Here is a 27,730-nt window from a genome sequence, read left to right as displayed (position 1 = left end):
CCAGGAAGAAATAGAAAATATAAACAGACCAATCACAAGCACTGAAATTGAGACTGTGATTAAAAATCTTCCAGCAAACAAAAGCCCAGGACCAGATGGCTTCACAGGCAAATTCTATCAAACATTTTGAGAAGAGCTAACACCTATCCTTCTCAAACTCTTCCAAAATATAGCAGAGGGAGGAACACTCCCAAACTCATTCTACAAGACCACCATCACCCTGATACCAAAACCAGACAAAGATGTCACAAAGGAAGAAAACTATACGCCAATATCGCTGATGAACATAGATGCAAAAATCCTCAACAAAATACTAGCAAACAGAATCCAACAGCACGTTAAAAGGATCATACACCATGATCAAGTGAGGTTTATCCCAGGAATGCAAGGATTCTTCAATATGTGCAAATCAATCAATGTGACACACCATATTAACAAATTGAAGGATAAAAACCATATGATCATCTGAATAGATGCAGAAAAAACTTTTGACAAAATTCAACACCCATTTATGATAAAAACCCTGCAGAAAGAAGGCATAGAGGGAACTTACCTCAACATAATAAAGGGCATATATGACAAACCCACAGCCAACATCATTCTCAATGGTGAAAAACTGAAACCATTTTCACTAAGATCAGGAACAAGACAAGGTTGCCCACTCTCACCACTATTAGTCAACATAGTTGAATCCAAATCGGAAAAGAAGTAAAGCTGTCACTGTTTGCAGATGACATGATACTATACATAGAGAATCCTAAAGACTCTATCAGAAAACTACTAGAGCTAATCAATGAATTTGGTAAAGTAGCAGGATACAAAATTAATGCACAAAAATCTCTTGCATTCCTATACACTAATGATGAAAAATCTGAAAGAGAAATTAAGGAAACACTCCCATTTGCCATTGCAACAAAAAGAATGAAATACCTAGGAATAAACCTACCTAAGGAGACAAAAGACCTGTATGCAGAAAACTATGAGACACTGATGAAAGAAATTAAAGATGATACAAACAGATGGAGAGATATACCATGTTCTTGGATTGGAAGAATCAACATTGTAAAAATGACTGTACTACCCAAAGCAATCTATAGATTCAATGCAATCCCTATCAAACTACCAATGGCGTCTTTCACAGAACTAGAACAAAAAATTTCACAATTTGTATGGAAACACAAAAGACCCCAAATAGCCAAAGCAATCCTGAGAAAGAAAAACGGAGCTGGAGGAATCAGGCTCCCTTACTTCAGACTATACTACAAAGCTACAGTAATCCAGACAGTATGGTACTGGCACAAAAACAGAAATATAGATCAATGGAACAGGATAGAAAGCCCAGAGATAAGCCCACACACATATGGTCACCTTACCTTTGATAAAGGAGGCAAGAATATACAGTGGAGAAAAGACAGCCTCTTCAATAAGTGGTGCTGGGAAAACTGGACAGCTACATGTAAAAGAATGAAATTAGAACACTTCCTAACACCATACACAAAAATAAACCCAAAATGGATTAAAGACCTAAATGTAAGGCCAGACACTATAAAACTCTTAGAGGAAAACATAGGCAGAACACTCTATGATATAAATCACAGCAAGATCCTTTTAGACCCACCTCCTAGAGAAATGGAAATAAAAATAAACAAATGGGACCTAATGAAACTTAAAAGCTTTTGCATAGCAAAGGAAACCATAAACAAGACCAAAAGACAACCCTCAGAATGGGAGAAAATATTTGCAAATGAAGCAACTGACAAAGGATTAATCTCCAAAATTTACAAGCAGCTCATGCAGCTCAATATCAAAAAAACAAACAACCCAATCCAAAAATGGGCAGAAGGCCTAGATAGACATTTCTCCAAAGAAGATATACAGATAGCCAACAAACACATGAAAGGATGCTCAACATCACTAATCATTAGAGAAATGCAAATGAAAACTACAATGAGATATCACCTCACACCAGTCAGAATGGCCATCATAAAAAATCTGCAAACAATAAATGCTGGAGAGGGTGTGGAGAAAAGGGAACCCTCTTGCACTGTTGGTGGGAATGTAAATTGATACAGCCACTATGGAGAACAGTATGGAGGTTCCTTAAAAAACTACAAATAGAACTATCATATGACCCAGCAATCCTACTACTGGGCATATACCCTGAGAAAACCATAATTCAAAAAGAGTCATGGGGCTTCCCTGGTGGCGCAGTGGTTGGGAGTCCGCCTGCTGATGCAGGGGACACGGGTTCGTGCCCCGGTCTGGAAAGATCCCTCATGCCACGGAGCGGCTGGGCCTGTGAGCCATGGCTACTGAGCCTGTGCGTCCGGAGCCTGTGCTCCGCAACAGGAGAGGCCACAACAGTGAGAAGCCCGCGTACAGCAAAAAAAAAAAAAAAAAAAAGTCATGTATCACAGTGTTCATTGCAGCTTTGTTTACAATAGCTAGGACATGGAATCAACCTAAGTGTCCATCGACAGGTGAATGGATAAAGAAGATGTGGCACATACATACAATTGAATATTGCTCAGCCATAAAAAGAAACAAAATTGAGTTATTTGTAGTGACGTGGATGGACCTAGAGTCTGTAATACAGAGTGAAGTACGTCAGAAAGAGAAAAACAAATACCATATGCTAACACATATATATGGACTCTAAAAAAAAATTGTTCTGAAGAACCTAGGGGCAGGACAGGAATAAAGATGCAGACGTAGAGAATGGACTTGAGGACACGGGGGGGAGGAAGGGTAAGCTGGGACGAAGTGAGAGAGTGGCATGGACTTATATATACTACCAAATGTAAAATAGATAGCTAGTGGGAAGCAGCCGCATAGTACAGGGAGATCAGCTCAGTGCTTTGTGACCACGTAGAGGGGTGGGATAGGGAGGGTGGGAGGGAGAAGCAAGAGGGAGGAGATATGAGGGCATATGTATATGTATAGCTGATTCACTTTGTTATAAAGCAGAAGCTGGTGCACCATTGTAAAGCCATTATACTCCAATAAAGATGCTAAAAATATATATATATATTTTATTAAAAAAAAAATGGGAGCATCTCAAATGCTCCCTTCTTTAAGTTATCATAACCCTAGCCCTAGCTTGGTTGCTGTCCAGTGCCTCCAGTTGTTTTATCTTTTTTCCCCAATTTTTATAGTTGTTTATGATAGAGAGTAAGTCCAATCCCAGCTACTGCTCAAAGGCTAAGACTAAAGTCTTAGAATTTAAAAAAATTCTAATAATGATATTAGGCCTTTAAGAGTGGATTATTCTTTTTTTAATTTCTTATTTTGTTCTTTTTTCCTTTGTTAGAAATAATACTGTTCATTAACATAAAAAAAGTGCTTAGTACAATTCCTTTGTAAGGTATGTACTCAAGATATGTTAGCAGAGTATATAAAGACTCTTCAGAAATTAAATTCAAGCAAAACAATTTCTTGGGAGCCTAGAGAAGCTGGGCGCAATAGTAGTTCCCTGATCTGTGGGCATTCATAAACCCTTATTTTCTTTTCAATTAGAATTGTATATCAAACACCAGTAACTCAATATAGGAATTTGGTTAAAATATATTTTATTTTACATATATTTGAAGTATTAGTAAAACTAAAATTTTAATGTGAAGTCATTTGTTTTTGACATCATGTCAAAAGTGGTTACAGCTAAGTTAGTTATTTAGTTAAGTATACTGAAACTCTAGATGGATCCTGAAACCTAATACTTAATTAAGGTTTCTTTAATTAATTCTTTAGTAAAAGAATTGCCCAACCTTATAAAACCTTATTTTTGTACTCAGTCTTTACTTTTCATTAGCAATATTTGGGTCATTTTTGAAATAAAGAACAATACCATTTGTCTTTATATGCACAACAGGAGTTAAGGAGTTACATAAAATTTTGTAGCATAGAATTTGAAACTGAAGAAATGTATGTATGATGATAGAGGGATAGAATGGATACACTCCATGAGAATATTAATTGCCTTACTGTCTATGCAGATGGGCTCATGGTAAAATTATTTACAAGTGAATACGACTTACTTTTACATCTTTGTAAAATTCTTTGCCTCATTACAAGTTAGTGATGAGAAAAAATATAGGATAGGATCAGTCCACAGGGATTTACCTTGGTGACATAATCCCAAGAGGTAATGACTTCACAGAATTGTTGTGTTACTTTATGCGAAGTCTTCTTTTCTTAAATAGATCTAACACAGTTTCTACACTTAAACATGACACTTAAGTTTGAGGCTATAGCTATGTTTGACTCTGGCTGTAGTATAAACAGTAATTATTTTATTTTGAGTTACTGTTGACAATGGATTTAACAATTTTTTGAACTTCAAAGAATGTGGAAATTCAAAATTATTTGGAGTTGTAACTGTATCTCACAAGTCTGATTCTTGTGGAAAATTTTGGGCTTGCTCAAAAGTAAGGTAAAATAATTTTAATGGACTTTTGGTAAGATAGATTTCAAAAATTGTTCAGATGGTCATGGTAATATATATGCCTCTAAGCTGCCTCTCCTTTTTTTTCCTCTTGTCTTTCCTCAATCTCTTGCTTTTCTTCTCTCGCTTAAAAAATATCAAAACAAAACAAAAATTCCTTTCTTCTTGTTTTACTTCTGAAAATCTGCAGGATGGACATGTAGAGGTGGCACGTTTGCTTTTGGATAGTGGTGCTCAAGTGAATATGCCTGCAGATTCATTTGAGTCTCCATTAACGCTAGCTGCCTGTGGAGGACACGTTGAATTGGCAGCTCTACTTATTGAGAGGGGCGCAAATCTTGAGGAAGTTAATGATGAAGGATACACTCCCTTGATGGAAGCTGCTCGGGAAGGACACGAAGAGATGGTGGCACTACTCTTAGCACAAGGTAAAATAGTTTTACTTCTTTAATTAAAAAATCGATTTCCTTTGGTTTTTTTGTGTCAGTATCCCTGAAGTTTACTACAACTAAGATATTTTTTGCATTGATGATAAAATAAATTATCAACACCCTGGAAGGAACCCCAGCAGCAGAGAAAAGATAATTATCACAAATCAGAACACTTTACTCTAAGTCTTTTGTAACTAGTTTTATCTATTTTCATGCTTTCCAGGAGCAAATATAAATGCTCAGACAGAAGAAACCCAAGAAACTGCTCTGACGTTGGCTTGCTGTGGAGGATTTTCTGAAGTTGCAGACTTCCTGATTAAGGCAGGGGCTGACATAGAACTTGGCTGCTCCACACCTCTGATGGAGGCTTCTCAGGAGGGACACCTGGAGTTGGTTAAATATTTACTGGCTGCCGGTATGTGGCTTTAAAAACGCCTTTTAGAAAAAGACTTTTATATTGCTTTCATAACTTTAACAATTAACCATAACTTTTTCAACTTTCTACAAAAGTTGAAAGACAGCGCCATAATTTAACTCTCTTCTTAGGCTTTTAAATCTCCAAAAATGTCATTTTTTTTAAAAGGTTTCTTAGAGTTATTAATGTTTGCTTGGTGACTGTAAGGCTTCCCGTTGACCTTATCTTTCTATTGAATGTTTGTGGCTTTTGGAGGGGAGAAGTTAGTTCCTCCTAGTGTCTATTAATAAGAGGAGGTGGGGATGACATAGAGGTTATAATTTGATACCCTTAAGCCTGTTCATTTCTTGACATTTCTGACTTCTCAAAAAAAATAAGAAAGAAAGAATGAACGAACAAGTGGGAATGTTTTTTTTTGGCAGAAGTATTTAGTTTTTTGGGGTTTTTTGTTTATTTGTTTTTAAATATTTATTTATTTGGCTGCATTGGGTCTTAGTTGTGGCATGCGGGATCTTCATTTCAGCGTGAGGGATCTTTGTTGTGGTGCAGGCTCTTCGTTGCGGCATGCAGGCTTCTCTCTAGTTGTGGCACGTGGACTCCAGAGCACGTGGGCCCAGTAGTTGTGTCACATGGGCTCTCCACTATGGCACGCGAGCTCTAGAGTATGTGGGCTTAGTTGCTCGACCAGGGATCGAACCTGCGTCCCCGCGAAAGGTGGATTCTTAACCACTGGACCACCAGGGAAGTCCCAGAAGTATTTAGTTTTAAAATAATTTGTGCTTGGGCTTCCTTGGTGGCGCAGTGGTTGAGAGTCCACCTGCCGATGCAGGGGACACGGGTTCGTGCCCCGGTCCGGGAAGATCCCACATGCCGCAGAGCGGCTGGGCCCGTGATCCATGGCTGCTGAGCCTGCGTGTCCGGAGCCTGTGCTCCGCAACGGGAGAGGCCACAACAGTGAGAGGCCCGCGTACCGCAAAAAAAAAAAAAATAATAATAATAATTTGTGCTTTATATATTGTTAACCAGTGGTAAGAAGTAAGTTTTTTTTACATAGAATATTTGTAGTTTTATATAGAGCAAGTTAAGGATATATCAGAAAAAATTGATCCAGACAGATGTAAACCTTTATTTATCCTTTAGAAGTAGTATAAATTTTTTTATCCATGTCTAATAAGTTGTTTAAAACTTGACATATAAAGAAATACATAAAGGAAAATGAAATATTTAGCAAAACTTTATTCATCCTTTATTGTTAATATTAATTTGATTATAGCCCAGCATCAGTTATTCCTTTGGATTATTATTGCAATAATTTCTTAATCCAGATCATTAATGGTTTGGATGATTGTTTAGATTTTGAACCAATGCACAAACCAACCATACAGGCTGACCTCTTCCTTGACTCAAATACTATTATTTGCTGTAGTTAGTAAATGTATGGGCATTATTCAGTCATTTTTCCCTCATTATTTTCTGTAACTGTCTGTGTCCCATTCAGGAGTCTTTCTTTACCGGTGCTTATCAGTCTTCATTCTCCCCACATCCCTCTAAGTAGTCAAGATATTGTTAAGAGGCTTTTAAAAGAAGGAATAAATAGGGGCTTCCCTGGTGGCGCAGTGGTGCAGTGGTTGAGAGTCCACCTGCCGATGCAGGGGACGCGGGTTCGTGCCCCTGTCTGGGAGGATCCCACATGCCGCAGAGCGGCTGGGCCCGTGAGCCATGGCCGCTGGGCCTGCGCGTCCGGAGCCTGTGCGTCCGGAGCCTGTGCTCCGCAACAGGAGAGGCCCGCGTACTGCAAAAAAAAAAAGAAGGAATAAATAATGTTAACTAAGAAATCAGCAGACATTCTGCTCAGCTCATGTGTTAACTCTATTAATTACCACTGGCCACTGGTATAGTAAGAAATATTACACACATCTTATAGATATAGAAACTGATGTACAGTCATGTTACATAACTTCCCTAAGCAAATCAAGCTAATAAGTGACAGGGCCAATATTCAAACTTAGAACTCCTGACATTGTTTTTTCTATTGTATCACCACTGATTCTCATATTTAGCTACTTTTGCTAATTTGAAGTACGTAGTTTCTGGAACTGTCTCGGGGGCCTGAGAATCACTTTTTATGTGATCACTACCTAAAACAATTTTTTTCCAGATTACAGTGTGATTTATTTACATGCATTTCTTCTCATAGTGAAGCACTAAAGAAGAATCCAACAGGTCTTTTAATACATTGCGTATACAGTTTTTTAAAAAAATTAAAAAACCTTGGGCTTCCTTGGTGGCGCAGTGGTTGGGAGTCCGCCTGCCGATGCAGGGGACATGGGTTTGTGCCCCGATCTGAGAGGATCCCACATGCCGCGGAGCGGCTGGGCCCGTGGGCCATGGCCGCTGAGCCTGTGCGTCCAGAGCCTGTGCTCCGCAACAGGAGAGGCCACAACAGTGAGAGACCTGCATACTGCAAAAAAAAAAAAAAAAAAAAAAGTAACCACAGTACCATTTCCTTACCTAAATTTTTAAAATAATAATTCCTTGGTGTCATTAAATACCCAAGCAGTTTTCATATTTTCCTGATAGTCTTATAAATGTGTATGTGTGCGTTTAATGACTTTTTTGAATTAGGATTCGAATAAGATTCATACAGTAACTCTTGATCAATACATCTCTTAAGTCCCTTTAATTTATGGGCTCTTCATCATCTTTCTTTTCTTTTTTCCCTTGCAAGTTTTGGTTGAAGACATGAAATGTTTATCCTTTAGGCTTCCCAGAGTATGGATTTTGCTAAATGCACCTCCACGATTTCATTTAACTTGTTTTTCTGTCCCTTGGATTTCCTATAAGTAGTGCTTAGATCTAGAGACTTGATTAAATTCAGGTATGATGTACGTTTGTTTTGTTCTGTTTTGTTTTTAAGACTACTTCATAGGTAGTATTTGTACTTTCTTCAGGAGGTGGTAACTGTCTGATTGTCTCTCTTTTTGATTATTAGATATTGATGATCATTGCTTAGATCCATTAATTCGTTAAGGGTTACAAAGTGGTAATATTCTAAATTCTATTATTCCTTCCTTGTTTATTAGCAGACATATGTCTATAAAGAGAAACTTCCCTTCATCACCTATTTGGTTACTCTTAGGTATAAATCATATAGGAACAGGAGTATAAATGTTTGATTTCCCCCCCCTTTTCTCTCCCCCACTCACCGCAAATAATGAGGTGGACCCCTAGTATCCTTCACTGGTGACCAAGGAAGTGGTTTTTTTTGTTTTGATTTGAACATCATTTTGAACTTCTAGATTTAAACATACATGATGGCTTTTATTCTATCATAGTCTTCATTCTTTTTGATGTAAAAATTGCTGAAATATGGGACAGTTTCACTATCTTTGGTCAATAAGTTTAGCTCCTAAATCCTTTTGGTGTGACCTCATTATAGTCTGTTTCCTTGCTTTTTGATATTGCTAGGTGTTTCAGGCCCATCTTATACAGATTCTCCCCCAGTCTTGGAACCAATTATTTCTTTAAGAAGCCCTAATTTCATTTAGTAGGATATGGTACTTAGAGATCACAATCTTAGCTAGAGATGCTATTTCGGCTTGGTCTTTCATTGTCTCTAGGCCTTTTTAGTTGGTCAGAGTGAGGAAATATTTTTCTTACAGATAATAATACAACATGAATTCATGTCAGTACTTCCAATTCAGAACCATACGGTTTTACTTAACTTCAGCAATCTTTTATCTGTGTTTTCTCTCAGCCATGCCCCGAATTTCACTGACCAAAGGATTACTCATTTGATTTTTACCACAATATCCATAGAATAGAAACCAAAACTACTGTCAATATGATTTCTGAAAACTGTTTGATATTTTTGGCTTTAGCAGCCCTTTTATTTCTTAGGGTATATCTTACTGGGGATGTATAGGCAGATTTTTAAAAAAATAAATAAATTTATTTATTTATTTATTTTGGCTGCGTTGGGTCTTTGTTGCTGCGTGTGGGTTTTTCTCCGGTCGTGTCGGGTGGGGGCTAATCTTTGTTGTAGTGCGCGGGCTTCCCATTGCGGTAGCTTCTCTTGTTGCGGGGCACAGGCTCTAGGCACGCAGGCTTCAGTAGTTGCAGCACGCGGCTCACTAGTTGTGGGTTGCGGGCTCTAGAGCACAGGCTCAGTCGTTGTGGTGCATGGGCTTAGTTGCTCTGCGGCATTTGGGATCTTCCCAGACCAGGGCTCAAACCCGTGTCCCCTGCATTGGCAGGCGGATTCTTAACCACTGTGCCACCAGGGAAGTCCAGATTATTGTATTTTTTAATCATTTGGTATAGTTCCTTTCTTTGTGGCTAAAAGCATTCTTCCAAAACATTTAAAGGAAAATTAGGATTCTTAAAATCTGATATTTTCATATTTAGAGTTTATGAGTTTCACCAAATTATAAAATTCACAAAGTAAATGTGTAATTTTTTTGTTTGCCAGGTGCTAACGTTCATGCTACAACAGCAACAGGAGACACAGCCTTAACCTACGCTTGTGAAAATGGACATACGGATGTTGCAGATGTTTTACTTCAAGCAGGGGCTGATTTAGTAAGATATTTTTAATTTCAAATATTTTTGTGTGAATGTTAATACTCCTTTATTTTTAACATTTAGAAAGCACTAGTAAAGAAGATCAATAGTTTGCATGCTTTGTATAAAATAACTTTTAAAAGTTTGGCTACTTGTTCTAGTTGTTGCATTTATTAAATGTATTTGAAAATAGTTTTTAAAAGGGCATACTGTTTCTTTTCCTAGGTAAAAACATTTGTTTCTTTCTTCCTCTCACCCCAGTCCCATTTGACATTCCTGAACCTTTTTAACTGCCCTTTATTAGACATACAAATTCAGTGATATGTTTGCAACATAGAATAACCTGTCAAATCACTTTGAGTGATTTCTTTTGTTTTTCTAATTAGACATTTAAAATAAAGCTACTGTCATCTTCCTAACAACATTATTACAGCATTTCATTCTTTTTCTTTTCTTTTAATATCTTCTATTTTGGCTTTTCAAAGTTTCAAATTAGATGGCAGGTTCATATGTGTAATAATCCTTACAACTATGGGGAATTATAAATAATATCCCACTTAAAGGTTTATGCTTCTTGCTGAAATGTTTGCTTTGACTAATTTTTATTTTGTGAGATTATTTTGAACGGCTTTCTAGAGTTTCTTCCAGAATTCCCTTTTGTATTTCTTAAAAATCTGTGTGAGACATGCATAATTATAAATGCTGTACAGAATCAACTTTATTAATTTCAGTTATTTAGAAAAAACTGTGCGAGTATTGTCTTTTAAACCAATTCCAATAACAGACATTCCCCCCAAAATACCTGAGAACATTGTTGGAAAATAATTATTGACTATAATAAGTATAGTGTAATTATGCTATTTATTTATCATCATTTCTACTTCTAATAAATATTGTAGTGATAAGACTAGCATTCATTCTCATTAATTAGGATCTGCCAGTTAGAATTTCTAAGAGCTGTACTTTTTTCGTTTGAAAATTATGATGGATATGTTAAGTAGATCTTAATCTTCTGCCTTCTTTCTTTATCTCATTCCTTTTTTTAGAGTTGCTTTGGGTCATCTAAAAATTAAGAATTGAAGCATTTCATCACTTGGAATAAACAGGGTAGAGCATAAAAGCTTAGATAATATAAGCAAAGTTTAATACTCTTATCCTCTGAATTCTTATCAAAATTCTTCCTTCCATTTTCCATAGCTAAGTCACTTTCTTGACTAATTTGCTAGTTCTTCTAAAAATATTAAATAGGAAAAGAGGAATTATCTGTTAAATGCACTTTAAAGTATAGCAAAACCTTAGTGATTTTTGAGAGTTAAAAATTTGTTATGAAATATTTTTAAATGCCCTTTAAAACAAAGGGCATTTAAAAATAGAAAACAAAATAGTTGTTTTCTATTTTTTATTTTTATAGTTTTCTGGAATTAGGTAAATTGTGATTAAAATTCCTTAGAAGAATTTCATTAAATAAGCAGATTGAAAGATTTGAATTTACCATACTGTTTTACATTCAAAATATAAGATTAAAAAATGGCTCAGATAAATATTTACCTTAAGTACAAAGGTAATACTGTTATTCTAACGTAACTGTTTTTCTCTTTTGCAAACCGTCTTTGCATTCATATACACATGTAATTATAATCATAGTATAGTACAGTTGTTTTCTATTTTCCAGAATGTGTGTTCTGTCATAATCTTTTCCATTTTGCTACATATTCTGTATATTTATAACTTGTGCATAATATTCCATCAAGTTGATGAGCCATAATCATTCACTTATTATTGAACTTTTGACTTGCTTTTTATTTTTCACTGTTGTAAATACTGCTAGATTTAATAATTTCATGTGCATAACATTTTTCTCCTTTTGAATTATTTCATATATTAATTTTTCACTTTAAAAATGTATTCCTATTTTATGCTTTTGCTATCTGTGGAGAGATATTTCAATTTTAATATTAGTTATTTTCCTGATTGTAAAAAGCATATCTTGTTCTTTATAGAAAATGTGGAAAGTATGGAAAAGCATAGTAAGTTTGATATTTAAAACCTATAAATAATTTCAGCTTTACTATAAGCCATAGGCAGGAAACAAAAGACCTAGTGAAAAACAAGAAGTAAGTAAAGCAGGCAGATCAGTCCCTGAGTCCTGAGGAAGAAAATGACTGATAATTCTTGCTAGCTGGACCTAAAAAGACAGTAGCACCTTTCTTGTCCTTCATTCTTTTCTGTCACCTCCTAGTATCTGTTTAGGACTGTAGTAATTTCCTCCAGTGGTTTGGAATTGGAAGACTACGCTCCCATTGCGTGGAATGGAGATGTATTCCATTTCTGGCATCCCATAGATGTATTCTTGATGTCTAGGTTTGGTAGTTCTTTAAGTTAAATTGTTTGTTTGTTTGTTTTCGTGGGCTAGCTGAGAACCTTCATTTGGGGGGGAACTATTTTTACCTTCGGTTTTAAATAAGAACGCACAAGTCAACCTTTGAAACACAATCTGGACCATGCTTTGTTAGATTTTTAGAGCTTAACTTTTGCCACAATTTAAGGCTGTTATTATATATTTTTTAAAGAGTTTAAAAGTTGTTGTCTCTCATTTTTAAAAATATTCTGTAGAATCAGTTAGGATATTAATTACAATTTTATAAAAATGTAATGCAACAATTTGGATTGCTTATATTGTTTCCTGAGATGAAACTGAGAGGTTTTAAGACTTTTCATTCTACATGTGTAGTAGGTATAGTTTAGAACTTAGTTTTAAAGGAAATCTAGACAGTTTCTTATTTAATGCTTTTTTTAAAATCCACAACCAGAACTGTTAGTATACTTGAGCATTTTCAGGTAGATCCTCAAAATATGTGTATGTTCTCATTTGAAACTTAGTTATTTGAAATTTTATTTTTTCTTGTTTTAAAAATATTTAAAATGAAAAAATATTAGATATTTCCAGTAAAAAAAAAACCTAAATATTTATCATATTTAGAAGGTTATGGATTGATATGTAACTTGTCTACCTTTGTAATAATTGCATAAATTTGAATAATCCATTATTAAAAACCTTTGGACTAGATTAGTTTTCTTAAATAAGCCACTTAAAATGTTCCTTTTGGAAATCAAAAATTAAATGAAATAAAAAATTGTCCATTAATTCCAGAGTTCTTTTTGAAAATTCTCCCTATTTAACATGCAAAATCATTTTAACTACTGAATAAGCAGAGAGCCTTGAACAAGTCACCTAATCCATGTCTTCCATATAGTTGTACTTCTTGTTACCACTGTAATGGAAATCATTATATATTGAAATAAAGATTATTCCTTTATGTACTTTCTTTCTCTGCATAGCATCTTTTGTTTATTGGGCCCAAATTAGTATTTAGTATTTGGTGTGATTACAGGTATAATATGATGTAAACCCATCGTAAGAAAGTTTGTATTAAAACACATTAGCATTCTGTAGTATACTTAAAATCTAAAAGAAATTTTAAAAAAAAGAAAAAAATAAACCAGCCTTTGGAAACTAATCTTATTTCTCTGAAAAGGAATATACTATGTATCCTTACAAATTTGTTATTGAACTGCTTGACCAGAAATAACCAATAAACACCATTTAAAAATAGAAGTTGAGTGACTCCCCTGGTGGTCCAGTGGTTAAAACTCCACACTTCCGCTGCAGGGGGCATGGGTTCAATCCCTAGTCCAGGAACTAAGATCCCATATGCTGTGAGGCACAGCCAAAAATAATAATAAATAAAAATAAAATTGACATCTGCAATATTAAAAAAAATGAAAACTGAAGTTGATTCAGTTCCATTGTCTTTGAGTCACTGTCCTGGTGTCCTGTATAATTATTACTTTAGGCTGTTCTCCCCATTTACTGGTCTTTAGACCAAAAGGCAGAGTTTTAATATTTCATTCTTATTTGTATCTTGATAGCTTACTTCAGCTAAAGCATTTATATGGCTTGATTTCCTTTACCACAGTCCTCTAGCCCCCTCTTTACTATTACTTTTATGTTCAAGGTGGAGAATTTGCATAGTTAACTATTCAACAGTATAACTTGGAATGTAAAACCCTACTCTGCTTCTTTCTTTTTTTCTCTTGCTTGCTTTTAATTTTGGCTTACTTTGTTGTCTGTGTTTTCCTGGCTTCCATGCCCAACCATGTTATTGTTATAGAGATGATCCATCTCTATGAAAGATGACTGCATCAGGTCAGAGTTTCCAAGCGCCCTAATGATAGGATGTTTAGGTGGCAACAGTGTTGGTTAACATGTCAGTGTTGTTTTGTTTTTCTGTTTTTTATATATATATATATATATATATATATATATATATATATATATATATCTAGTAGGAGTTTTTGTTGTTTTTTATTTTGTTTTTTTTTTCTTCCAGGTTTATTAAGATATAATTGCCATACAATACTGTATAAGTTTAACTTGTGATAATCACAATAAATTTAGGAACCTCTTTCATCTCATATACAAAATTAAAGAAATAGAAAGAAAATTTATTCCTTGTCATGAGATCTATTAGGATTTGCTCTCAACAACTTTCATATATAACATACAGCAGTATTAATTATATGTATCATGTTGTATAATACATCCCTAGTACTTACTTATAACTTGAAGTTTGTACAGAGTTGCTTTGATTTGGTGGTGTTTCTGATTTTCAAACCATTTGTAAAGATGATGGAATCTTTCTCTTTTCATCATGGCATGTTAATTTCAGCACTAAAACGTTGATACATTTGTTGAGATAAAAGAAATATTTGTGGAACTTCCTTCACATGTATTTGCCAACAAAGCTAAGGTTGGAAAGGGAGAGTGATATATAAATCCCGTAAATTAGTATTCCTTCCTTCTCTACAGCTCCTTGGCCTTTCATGTCTAGAAGAGGAACTCAAGTAGTATTTCCCATAATAAACAACTGACATAGATATTAGAGAAGGTAAATATATTTTAGTTGTGTTCACATAAAGATTTTTTATGACCCACTTTAGCATGTTACAGGCCTTCATTGCTATTTGAAAGTAAATCTACTAAAAGGAAGAAATACCTGTGGAAGGCATCCTGTAATCCTGTATCTGAATGGAGGGCTAATGAGTGACAAAGGCTACACTTAGTTATTTAGAAAGAACTCAACATTAGAGATGCTACTGAGCATTAGACAAGACACTGGAATTTTGATCACAGCCAGCAGATCACTGATCTATAAGTAAATAGTTGCCTCAATATTCTCATCTGTAAAATAAAATCTAGTGTTATTTTCTGGACTATTTTACCCAAGTCCTGTAAATATTCTTTCTTCGGCTATGCTGGGTGTCCTAGGGCAAATCACTTAGATTCCCTAGCCTTCTTTTGTGTTTCTTTCTCATCTCCTCCCTTTCCTTTATTTTATGAGGGGTTTGGATCAGAAGATCTTTAATGACGTGGCTTAAGAAATCTAATTTTATGATTTTTAAAGAACAGGTTAACTAGCTACCTTTTTGGAGGTATCAGATGGACTAGATGAGTACTTAGCCCAAGAATGTGTGAAGTGCTATGGGATCCTTGAAGAAAATGAAATTTTAAGGTGTGAGTCATAATTAATAATAATGATGTGTTACACAAATTATCCTCTCTCTTAAAATCTTTGGGTATATTAAATATATCTTAAATTACTTAATTTTGGGCATTATTTATAATTAATAATTAGCAAATTTAGCTTACTATAAAATATTTTAATAGATAAAAGTTACTAATCCCTAGAAAACACAGTAATGTGGTAAGGCCATCCCAGTAAAGAATAATTTGGCATTATAACGCTAAATCATTATCTCTCCCACCCTATCTTTTCACTATCAGTATTTTATCCTACTTAAATACTGTCAAAGAAGTAGGAAAAGTTTCCTTAACATGGATTTTTATTGTAAGTAAACTATTTTCTTAAGAATAAAATCTCTCCAGTTATCTTTGGAGTTGTTCAATTATGAATTTATTCTTCTTTTCCTTTGGTTAAACTTTATTTTGAGTAGCAGAATAAACTTTTGTTACATCCTCTTCTTCTCATCTTATATGCCTTCAAACTTTTCAAAATTTCCTTTCTTTAGGATTGTTTTTTCAGCTTTGGCTTTCAAGTATGCATAGGTATTTTTTGCCCAGTGAGAGACAAGGAATTTAGAAATACCGTTTTACTTTGAGATGTTAGCCACCTTGAAAATAGGGGTGGAAGATGGAGAGGTTTTTCCAAGGACAAGATAGGACATGGATTCTTTCTTTAAGCTCATAATAAATCTGCTTTAGATGCAGTAGATCAAAGAAAATAAATAGAACCAACCTAAAGAAGTGTGGTGGGCACACAGTGTTGCTATTTCTGGGTCTTTGCCATATTGAGTAATAGTTGGTCCTATGCAAATCAGTTATTTTTATTTTTATTTTTTTTGCGGTACGCGGGCCTCTCACTGTTGTGGCCTCTCCCGTTGTGGAGCACAGGCTCCGGACACGCAGGCTTAGTGGCCATGGCTCACGGGCCCAGCTGCTCCACGGCACGTGGGATCTTCCCGGACCGGGGCACAAACCCGTGTCCCCTGCATGAGCAGGCGGACTCTCAATCACTGCGCCACCAGGGAAGCCCGATCATAACTTTTAAAGGTTTATTATTTTTAATGTTGGAATGAAAATCGAAGCACTTCTGGACTGAGTAAATTGCGCCCCTTGAATATGTTGTACTGGTCTATCACTGATTTTCCTCCCTAACCATGAAGTAAGCTCTTTGACCCTTGTTGCTTTTCTTAGACTGTGTTCTAGCCAAATGAACTTTGGGGGGCGTTTTCCTAGAATAGTTGAGCTAGTGGAAACTGGGTGATTTGGACATGGATACATTAGCACCCTCTGGTTCTTAATCCTGGAAATTAGATTTGATATGGACTTACCTTAAAAGAAACAAAAATTTTGAAGGATCAGTTTGTTATCTATATTAAATCTTAGGAAATAGAGGATTTCTATTTCTTTTCTATATCCTCTTTTGTAAGATTTTTTTTTTAATTTAAGCAATATGTTGTGTGTCTTTCTAAACATTTCTATACACTCAAGCATATATATATTGTGTATGTGGGCTATATGTCTTTTTTATATGAATAGATTTGTTACCACATATACTGTTCTGAAACTTTTTTCTTTTTAATATAATATTTTTCTGTCAATTCCTAAGATTTCTCATTCTTTTTCACAGGTACCCAGTGTTCTATATAATTTATTAACCATTTATTTATTCATAAACATCTGGGTTATTATAATTTTTAAAGATTACAAATGGTACTGCACTAAATATTGTTATGCAGATTTATGTATTTTTGCTACTTTTGTGAATATATCTATAGGGATAAATTCCTAGAAGTGAAATTGCCAGTTTTCAGAGGGTCCACATCTAAAAGTTTGATAGCTGCTGCGAAACTGTACAAAAATGCTGAACTAGTCTATACTTCTACTAACAATTGAGGTCTCCTGATTCTTATATTCTCATTAACATGGGTTAGATTTCCCCTTCCTTCCTTCCTTCCTTCCTTCCTTCCTCCCTCCCTCCCTCCCTCCCTCCCTCCCTTCCTCCCTCCCTTCCCTTTCCTTCTTCCTTCCTTCCATTTTTTATGGTTTAATTTTCTAATCTCTAATCATAGTCCCCATGTTTCTTTTATCTAAAAAAATCCCTGTGCTCCAGGTAGCCCTATGAGCTGCTCACTAATTGCTGAACTAATTGTTGAACTATATAAAACACAGGTATAAAGTTACTTCCTGGAAAAGTATTTATTCAGACATCATTTACAAATGGAAATTTTGAAATATTTTGTTAATTTCTTTTAAAAAACTTATTTTTAAAAAATCAAATATTTAGACAATGTTTATTGACTCCATTCTGAAGAGGAGATTAATGTGTCTTCCACCATAGGATTTTCATGAGTTATTTTATTATTACATTGTCATGATTTTATAACATTTACATTCTGTTTTATGACCCTATTATTTCTCAAAGTTGTTTAACTGTATATTTAGGTGGATTCAGTGTTTACCTTACTAGTCTTTCATATTATGTAGACTCTGAATATCTGATTTCCTGAACTTGACTCACCTTTTGGCTGGCTGATACTGGTATTTTGTTTTGAATTTACTTTCCTCAACCAAAAAGAGTTCACAGGTGCCTGCATTTTTGATATTACTTTATGTTGTATTTATAAATGAATGTAGCCAAATATAAAATTAATGAATCACTTGTTTTTTCCCCTCAAAATTCTAAGCCCTCTATTCTACTGTCTTCTGGTATTAAATATTGCCAAAGCCTGCTAGAATATTCCCCATTATATGTAAGTGATTTCCTTTCTGCCCGGCTTATCATAAGATTCTTTCATTATACTTAAACCTCTATGATTTCGCCAGGATGTGTCTTGGTGTTTATTATTTTATAACAGTTTTTCCTGGAAAACCGTGAGTGCTTTCTATTTAAAGATTTTAGTTCATCCTCTCTCCCCTCTCCTTTTCTTTCTCCTCATCATCCTTCTCCAGTTTTTTTCTATTACAGCCTTGAATACTTCTTTTTCTGTTCTGTTTTCTTCTAGAACATTTATTATCCACATATTGAATCTCCCTTATTATCTTTATGTCTGATTCTTTTCATTTCTTTGTCCTTTTCCTCTGTATTGTTTCTTTCTTAAGTCCATCCACCAGGTCACTATTTTTTCTGTATACTTGTTGCTGCTTCTAATGTGGTTTTCATGGTTTCATCATTACTTAGTATCTTCTGCTCTTCCAACTCACTTTTTTTCCCTGATAAATTTATTTATTTATTTATTTTTGGCTGCGTTGGGTCTTCATTGCTGCACACGGGCTTTTCTCTAGTTGCAGCGAGCGGGGGCTACTCTTTGTTGAAATGCGCGGGCTTCTCATTGCGGTGGCTTCTCTTGTTGTGGAGCACAGGCTCTAGGTGTGCGGACTTTAGTAGTTGTGGCACGTGGGCTCAGTAGTTGTGGCTCATGGGCTCTAGAGTGCGGGCTCAGTAGTTGTGGCACACGGGCTTAGTTCCTCCGTGGCATGTGGGATCTTCCTGGACCAGGGTTTGAACGTGTGTCCCCTGCATTGGCAGGCAGATTCCTAACCACTGCGCCACCAGGGAAGTCCCCCAACTCACTTCTTTTTTTTTTTTAATTTATTTATTTTTGGCTGCGTTGGATCTTCATTGCAGTGCACAGGCTTCTTATTGTGGTGGCTTCTCTTGTTGCAGAGCACAGGCTCTAGGTGTATGGGCTTCAGTAGTTGTGGCTCGCGGGCTCAGTAGTTGTGGCGCACGGGCATACTTGCTTCATGGCATGTAGGATCTTCCTGGAGCAGGGCTCGAACCCATGTCCCCTGCATTGGCAGGCAGACTGTTAACCACTGTGCCACCAGGGAAGTACCCCCAACTCCCTTTTAAGTTTCCTCTTGCTGTTATATCACTTTGTTCCACTAGTTAAAGCGTTCATATTCTCTTTAATATTTTTGAAAGTACAAGGGAACATTTGACTAAAATTTTGTTTCCATTTTTGTAGGAACTTCTTAATAGGTTCTGTGTTGGATACTTTGTGCTTATTTATTCTTATTTGAATGGAGCTTGTCTTTGTTGAAAATCATATGGGGTTGAGGAAGGGAGAAGTGAACTTTAACAGTCAGCTTGTTCAAATCATAGAGTTGACTCAGAATACTTTCTCACCAAATCTCTACCATAGGAGCATGCATCCCCTTAGGGTAAGCATATCATCCAGGGTAGGAGGTAGGAGTGACTTAGGGTGAAGCCTTCTCTAGGCCACATTTCTTTTATTTGGAGATATAGTTGATCCTGGTCAGTGATTGCAATTCTTATTACTGTTTCTTCAACCATCTCCCTGTCTCATCTTTGAGTACTTTCTCCCTGTCTGGAGACTAGATCTAGATAAAATACAGATATTCCATCTCTCAAGTTCTTTCAAGTCTCCTGTTTTAGTTGAAAAGTGTGAGCACTAAGTGCATTTATAATGGGGGGAGGAGGTACTACAGAACTATTTAATCTCTTACAGTATTTTTCCTACTTTTATCTCTCAGCTTCTGATATTCGCAAATCTTTTGATTTAATTATTTTCCTTGGTTAGATATTAAGATACTGCTCTATTTTCTGTGGTTTTAGTTGTATTTGGAGATAAAGACATGAGTTCAAAAACTTTAGCAGAATTAGGTCTGCGTATGTTAAGGTTTATATTGAAGTTATATTGGTAGAGAACCATATTATCGTACTTAAAAATCATACTCTGTTCATGAGATTATGGTCTCTACAGATGAGAATCTTTTTAGTTGAAGATCCTGAGTTAATAAAGCCCAGCACCTGAAGTACTGGTCACAAGGTCTTCATGGCCAAATGTGATTTTCGTTTTTGGAATAAGATCCGTGAGTTCTTCTTTTTCCTTTCACAGGACAAGCAGGAGGACATGAAGACTATTTTGGAGGGCATAGATCCGGCCAAGCATCAGGTGAGGGTGGCCTTTGATGCTTGTAAGCTACTACATAAAGAATAGATGATGTAGGTAACCAGAGCTCTAGATATCTGAATTCCAGTCAAGAAGTTCCAGGACCCTGTTGGGTGACAAAGGAAATCCTCTTTGATTGAAAAAGATTATGAAATTCCAATAAGAAGAGATTTACATTACTAGTGGTTTGCCTCCTTAGTATTCTTTTTATGTGGTATTCCTAAAAAAAAAAAAATCTCTTAGGTTAAAATAGATTTTCTTATTCATTCTCCCTTATTGAGAGAGTTAAGATAACCCAGAGAGAAAGTCTCAGTCATAAAGCCCTTTGTATTCAACTTTGTTCAACAAAAATCTGAAACTCAGATTTAGGGTGATATATTGGATTTTTTTCTATATAATCCTTAAAGCAACAACAAAACATTTTAGTGAAAAATTTACTATATTGCTCATGCCCTAATTTCTATAAAATTAAAATTTTCTTCTTAAAATCCTCTCGCGTAACCTCGTTCTAAGATTGTCTTTTAAGAAGGTGAATACTTGTTGATAAACAAACATTTCTTTTGAAAAAAAATGTGTGGAATTTGTGCCTGATGCTTTTAAAAGTCAAGCAAATTTAATATCCATTGTAATCCAGAGAGATTTGTTTATACTCAGGAGCAGTGCTTAATTTTTAAATTAGGAATAAGTTGTGATTGCTTCACAATTAATTTAGGCCATCTAAAATAAATTTTTCAGTGTCAAGCCACTCTTAACCATAATGCTTATTAAGTATCTTTTTTATTGGCTTTTGGAATGAGAAGTTGTTATATATTCATTCTATTTTGAAGAAAGTAAATAAATTTCTTTCACAAAATACTATGTGAAAATGTAAACTTTTACTCAGTTTATATAATAGCTGTGGCTCCTATCAAGAATGTAAAGCTGAGTGTTAGTTCAGATAAAGTTATTTTTTTCTCCCTGGACTTGTTAAAGAAAATGTGATTTTAAATCTGTCTGTCTAGATGTAAGTCTCAAGACTTGGGATACTTTTTAAAATTGAGGTTTGCAGCCCCACTTTTAGAGGTTCAGATTCAGCAGATCTGAAATGGGGAGTCTGCATTTTAAATGATATCCCAGGAGATTCTCATAAGTCCTCTATATTCCACACTTTGAGACATTGCTAGAGTCTGTAGATTATTCTGCATCGTTGCTGAGTTCTGTTCTTTTCCAGTCTTTGCTTTATTATCATTCTTCCTTCATCCAAACTGAGTAAGCTTGGTTTTTGTCTTTGTTACTTGTGGTTTTTAGAAACTGAGCTAAACACAAACCCTAAAACGGTGCCTCTTAATCTTTTTCCATCTCAGTTCTGCTGAGGGATATGAATCTGATCAGTAACAGATCACTAAGTTAATGATTAATATACAGTGGTGGGTTGGAAGAACATATCCCCTAGGGGAGAGTGTAAGAATCCTTTAGTACATATATAGTATAAAGCAGTCTCCCTCTCCTCTCCTCTGATTCTGGTCCTTCCCCCTAGACAGTGTCCTCCTTCAACTGCAAGAAACACCGGCTCTGTGATATAGTTACAATCTTTGATATATACCTTGGTTGCCCAGGACTGTGGTTTTAAAGGAAATCAAATTATTTTAAAGAAAAAAAGCCTAAATCTAAAATTAAATTTTGTTATCTAAAGCCAAATAGAAAAAAAATGCACCTTTTTTCTCATAATGCTTATGCGTCGGAAACAGAACTTTGCAGTGCATTTTTTATGGACAAGATTTTAGCAGGCTCATGAGCTCTGATTATCCACTTATAAATATGTTTCAACTGTTGATTAGTTTACCTTAATAAACTAAATAGGACCTCCCGCTTTTTAAATAACTTTTTATTAAGGAGTAGCGTATATACATATTCTAAAACTTTACTACTTAAAGCTGGAAAACTTTTATCAATTTTTTATTGATTCTTAAAACTATCTGTGCAATACACAAAACTCCTAATACACTTTTTTTTTTAAAGGCCAAGTTCTTTCTTTCTAGGTTATTGTATGTTGAATGAGTTCTATCTCAAAGTTGTTTAAATATAAGTGACAAATGACTTCCAGTCAAGAAAGTAAAGTCACTGTTAGTATATTTTGAAACCTCTCTGCTCTCTATCATTCAAGTACATAGATCTAATAAATAAAATATGGGAGAAAAACAAACTAAACTAAAAATATATAGCTATACTCAGAAACAAGACCAACGAACTCTGTGGACTAGAAATGGACCCTGGATCCACAGCTGAAGCTGTAGGCCCAAGGAGAATTAAACCTAAAAAAGAATGGACGCTGGGGGCTGGAATTTCATCATCTTTAAGGGAATAGGGACTGAATGCATCTCATATGGAACTGGCCAATAGGTACAGTCTTATTGCCCAGCCTATGAAGCAGCATGGAAAAAAAACTCCAAGCAACTGCCCAGAGTTGCAGTCAGAAATTAGCAAATTGTTCTTCATAGAGAGAAGATGCAAAGACAACATTGTAACTAAGAACTTGGAGGGCATCATTATTTGATTTAGTGAGAAGAACAGAAATAACTTCATGGGATAAGAAGCTGAAGTTGCCAAAGAAAGAGCTACTTCTGAAATGGGCCAGACTGAGGTAACTTTCAGACCATCTAATGAGAAGGGATAAGTTTGTGGATGGAAATAAAAGAAAAAAAACAACTCCCATGCAAAATGAGCTTTATCAAATAAAAAAATTATAAAGCTCAGGAGCAAATCTACATGAAGAGAGATAGTCAAAATGCAAGCAAACAAAAAGCAGCAGCACAGGAGAGTACAGGCCCAAGGAAATTGAAATAAAAGACTTGAATCAAAGATTTTAAGCATGCTTATTTTAAACTATGAACAATAGCCATAAAACAATGTGAGGCAATGAAACAAAAGCTGATGATTATGAATTAAGAACAGATAGATACGAAATAAAACAAACTTTCAGGAGAAAAAATTGTAGAAATAAAAACTAAATATATAGGATAAACAATATATTGGACAGTTGAATAAAGAATTAATGAATCAGGGCTTCCCTGGTGGCGCAGTGGTTGAGAGTCCGCCTGCCGATGCAGGGGACACGGGTTCGTGCCCCGGTCCGGGAAGATCCCACATGCCGCGGAGTGGCGGGGCCCGTGAGCCATGGCTGCTGAGCCTGTGCGTCCGGAGCCTGTGCTCTGCAATGGGAGAGGCCACAGCAGTGAGAGGCCCGCGTACCGCAAAAAAAAAGAAAGAAAAAATAATTAATGAATCAAATGATAAAATAGATAATATAGCACAAAGGTAAAGAGATGGAAAATATGAAAGAGAAATTGAGAGGCCATATATATATTTGACTATATATATATATATGAAGTTCCTGAAAGAGAGGCTAGAAATAGAAGGCAGAGGCAATGCTTGAAGAGATAATGATGGAGAATTTTCTAGAACTGAAGCCTGACATGAATCCTTGATTGAAAAATAATTGCTAAGCAGAACAAATGAAACTGCAGAATTTTAAGGATAAAGAAAAATCCTAAAAGCTATTGGAGGAAAAATGAATTATTCTCAAAGGAACAACAATTAAATTTTTGATGGTAGATTTTCATCAACAAAAATAATCACAGAAAACAATGGAGAGTAATATTCTCAAAATACCATAAGAGGGACTCCCCTGGAGGCACAGTGGTTAAGGATCCACCTGCCAACACAGGGGACACGGGTTTGAGCCCTGGTCCGGGAAGATCCAACATGTTACGGAGCAACTAAGTCCATGTGCCACAACTACTGAGCCTGCGCTCTAGAGCCTGCGTGCCACAACTACTGAAGCCCGTTCACCTAGAGCCCGTGCTCCGCAACAATCGAAGCCACCACAATGAGAAGCCTGCACACCGCAACGCAGAGTAGCCCTGCTCGCCGCAACTAGAGAAAAAGCCTGTACGCAGCAACGAAGACCCAACGCAGCCCCCCCGCCAAAAAAAAACCAGAAGAAAATAACACAATATAGAATTCTATACTCAACTAACATTCCAAAGAAGGAAAAATAAGCATATTTTCAGATCTACAAAGAATAAAAGTTTACCACCTCAGACCCTTGCCAAAAGAACTACTAAAAGTTATGTACGTCAATAAGGAGAAAAAGAACCCTGGAGGAAGGCGTGGGATGCAGGAAGCTACGGTAAGCACAGAAATTGGTAAACTATAAATACGAATTTGTGAGTATAAAACCTAAATTTTTATGCTTAAAACCAAAATAGTACTAAAAATCTAGACAGCAGTAGTATGAAATTCAGCAGGATATGTTAGAAAGTTCAAAAGCCATTCTAGAATCCTTGCATTGTTTAGGAGTGAAGAATCAGGTACTAAATAACTTTAAAGATTCTTTTTTACAAAAATATATTATTAATCAGAACAAATATAAACCTACTGAACTTAATTGTTAAAAGGGCACAGACTTGAATTAGATTCAAAATCAAAATCTAGCAAATTCTGTTTTCAGGAGAAAGATCTAAAGCAAAATGACAGGGAAAGGTTGACAAAGTAACGGAAAAAGTTATGTAAGGCAATATTAATATCAGGGAAAATGGAATTTTAAACCAAAATCATTTTTAGAGATAAATAAATGCTCTTCCAGCTAGTATAACAATCAATTACTAATCAGTAACTAACATCTACCCTCCAATTAAAATAGAAAATTACAGAATTACAAGAAAATTAGTCACCTCTACATTTGTAGTGATAGGATTTTTTCCCACACTTCTCTATGAAACTGATAGATCAAATACATAAAGCGATTGTTAAGAATAGAAAAATCAAATTTGCTTCTATAAATAGAGAGCTATCATTTTGTTTCCAATAAATATGGAATATGCTATTTTCCAGTGCATTGAATATGTGTAAATCTGGTGCATGTTTTAGGCCACAAAAAAGTCTTTAAAACAAACTTCTTAATCATATGAACTACATTCTCTGATCTTTGTCTTTTTAAAATTACAAATTAACAATAAGATCTTATTTTAAAAATCCCATATAACTAGAAAATGAGGAAAAATACTTTTACATAATTCATGAGTTAAAAAGGCAATCCCAGTAAAAATTGCAAAATAGATGTTATCACCAAAACTACACATCAAAACTTGGGTGAGAGGATACAGCTAAAGTGGTCCTTAGAAGGAAAATTGTGTGTGTGTGTGTGTGTGTGTATGTGTATAATGAAAGTAAATGAAGCTAGTAAAAGAACAACAGCACAAAGAAGGAAGGACATAAAGTTTTTAAAAAGTTAATAGAATAGTAAACAACAAAAAATAGAGTTAAAAAAAGAAAAAATAAGGATAAACAGCAAAATAAAAGCTGATTTTTAAAAAATTCTGAAACAGATAAAATAAGCCCAGCTTTTTTCAAAAGGGCAAAAGGTATATGATAGAAACTTAAAGGGAGTTATAACTATATGATATAGTAGAGAACTTTAAAATTTATAAGGCAATATGAACAATCAGTTTGAATACTTAGATGAAATGAATACTGATTTTTAAATATAAATTATCAAAAATGATTCAAGGGGATTCCCTGGCGGTCCAGTGGTTAGGACTCTGTGCTTTCATTGCCGAGGGCTCAGGTTCAATCCCTGGTTGAGGAACTAAGATCACACAAGCCTTGCTGCGTGACCCAAAAAAAAAAAGATTCTAGAATCATATACCTCAATAATTAACAACCATTTCACCAACTGAGTCAGTAGTTCAAAACCATCCATCTAATGAAGGTAAGAGGATCCCAGATGGATTTATAGGTGAGTTTTACCAAATGTTGAAGGAATAGATAATCCCTATATTATTCTAGCTGTTCTCCAAAAAGAAGAAAGAAAAAAGGTTAAATTGCACAATACCTAAGTTTGTAGCCTTGAAAAATAATTTTCTGTGTTTATGAAGGAAATAATCATAATTCGTATCCTAAAATTTTATTGATATTGAACAAATATTGGCTGAAATAATAAATCCAACATTCATAAGTAAGTAGCCAGTTGATCCTTGAACAACATGGGGGTTGGGACGTCCACCTGTGCAGTGGAAAATCCGCATATAACCACATCTACCCGTGTTGTGCGGGGTTCTGCACCCCTGTGATCGTGTAGTGTAGAACTTAGGTATCAACATATAAATGGACCTACGCAGTTTAAACCGATGTTATTCAAGGGTCAACTGTATAGACAAATTTGATTCCTATCCTAAAAGGATTCAGTGGTCAGATACTTTGGGACAAATGGTATGTGTTGTGGGATATACATTATTAATTTTAGGACAAGAAATATTATAATACATTATAAAGTTGTAGTATCGTATCAACTGTTTCCTCAAACATATTGTTCAGAACCAAAGGAATGAATTTATAGGGAGGAAAATAAAATAGGCAGCTTTTAACACCTTTTATTTCCAAAATTTTATTAGTATGTTGAATTTTGAAATTTCACTTGGAGTGAGCATCTTGAGATTATACCTTCTGATTTCTTATTTTTAACAGCTATGGGAATATTTTAAATATACAGAACTAACAAGTACTTTAAAAGTTACTTTAAAAGTTTATTCTAAACAGGGCTTTCAGAATCTTTTGTCTTTGCCACTACTAGTTGCATTGATGGGTGTCACTGCCAGGCTTAAGAGATAAGAAAGAAAAAACAAGGAAAAGTGACATTAGTATTGCCCACCCATGATCTAGTAATAATGTATTATCAAATGAAGGTAATGAATGTCTTACTCTAAGTTTAGCTACCAGTCTTAAAATTAACTTATCTTTCTCATATTTACCTGGTAGAAAATTTAAACTTCAAACTTCATTTCTATGAAAGGGAAGATTTGAGAGGTCAGATGTGCTTAGGTTCTTTCTTGGTAAACAGTGTTCAAGTACTTCATTGTTTTAGACATTAGGTATATAATGATAAGCAAAAATGGACATGATTGCTTTTCTCATGAAGCTTATACTTGAATGGTGGACATGTTACCCAAATAGTTAACACAAACTAATATGTGATTGGAACTTATGAAAGAGCAGTTCGTAGAACTGTAAGTCAATAGTAGGAAAAGTGATCTAGTCAAGAAGGTTCAGGAAAGTCTTCCTTGAGCAAATAACACTTAACTTGAGACAGTCAAGGATGAAAAGGAGCTAACAAAGAAGTGTTACAGGGAAGAGAGAGCAGCTTAAGCACAAAGGTCCCGAGACAGGAGGGGAAATAGCAGTTGCTAAAGGAGCAGTTTCTTTCCAGTGAGTAGCTGATACAACAACTCCAGCATGTAGTGTGTTGACACAACTTTCTAGGTCTTTCTGAGTAAGCTCTTCATGATGTGTATTCCGTTTTGTTTGAAGTAAATTGCCAGAATATTAGATTACCTACATTTGAAT

The 27,730-nt window shown here is 35.2% G+C and overlaps 1 protein-coding gene across 18 annotated transcripts in view; it reads left to right on the top strand.

The window, feature by feature from the left end:
* Positions 1-27,730, top strand: part of ANKHD1 (ankyrin repeat and KH domain containing 1) — a 123,517-nt gene that overhangs the window by 39,527 nt on the left and 56,260 nt on the right. For 12 of the 18 annotated variants that reach the window (XR_003430476.1, XR_003430472.1, XR_003430470.1 and 9 more), the window contains exons 8-11: positions 4,632-4,869; positions 5,096-5,287; positions 9,759-9,868; positions 20,297-20,353. Coding sequence is in view for 14 of the 18 variants with exons in the window: in XM_027095524.1 (XP_026951325.1) it covers positions 4,632-4,869; positions 5,096-5,287; positions 9,759-9,868; positions 20,297-20,353 (597 nt within the window). In the remaining 4 variants the exon portion in view is untranslated. Of the gene's footprint in view, positions 1-4,631; positions 4,870-5,095; positions 5,288-9,758; positions 9,869-20,296; positions 22,715-27,730 lie in introns of those variants that run through there. The other 6 variants (XM_027095534.1, XM_027095481.1, XM_027095476.1 and 3 more) reach the window with 2 other exon arrangements.

This window comes from Aethalodelphis obliquidens, unplaced genomic scaffold (assembly GCF_003676395.1).
Source record: "Aethalodelphis obliquidens isolate GAN/ISIS:26980383/991018 unplaced genomic scaffold, ASM367639v1 scaffold4, whole genome shotgun sequence".
NCBI lineage: Eukaryota > Metazoa > Chordata > Mammalia > Artiodactyla > Delphinidae > Aethalodelphis > Aethalodelphis obliquidens.
This window is presented reverse-complemented; position numbering and strand designations above follow the sequence as displayed.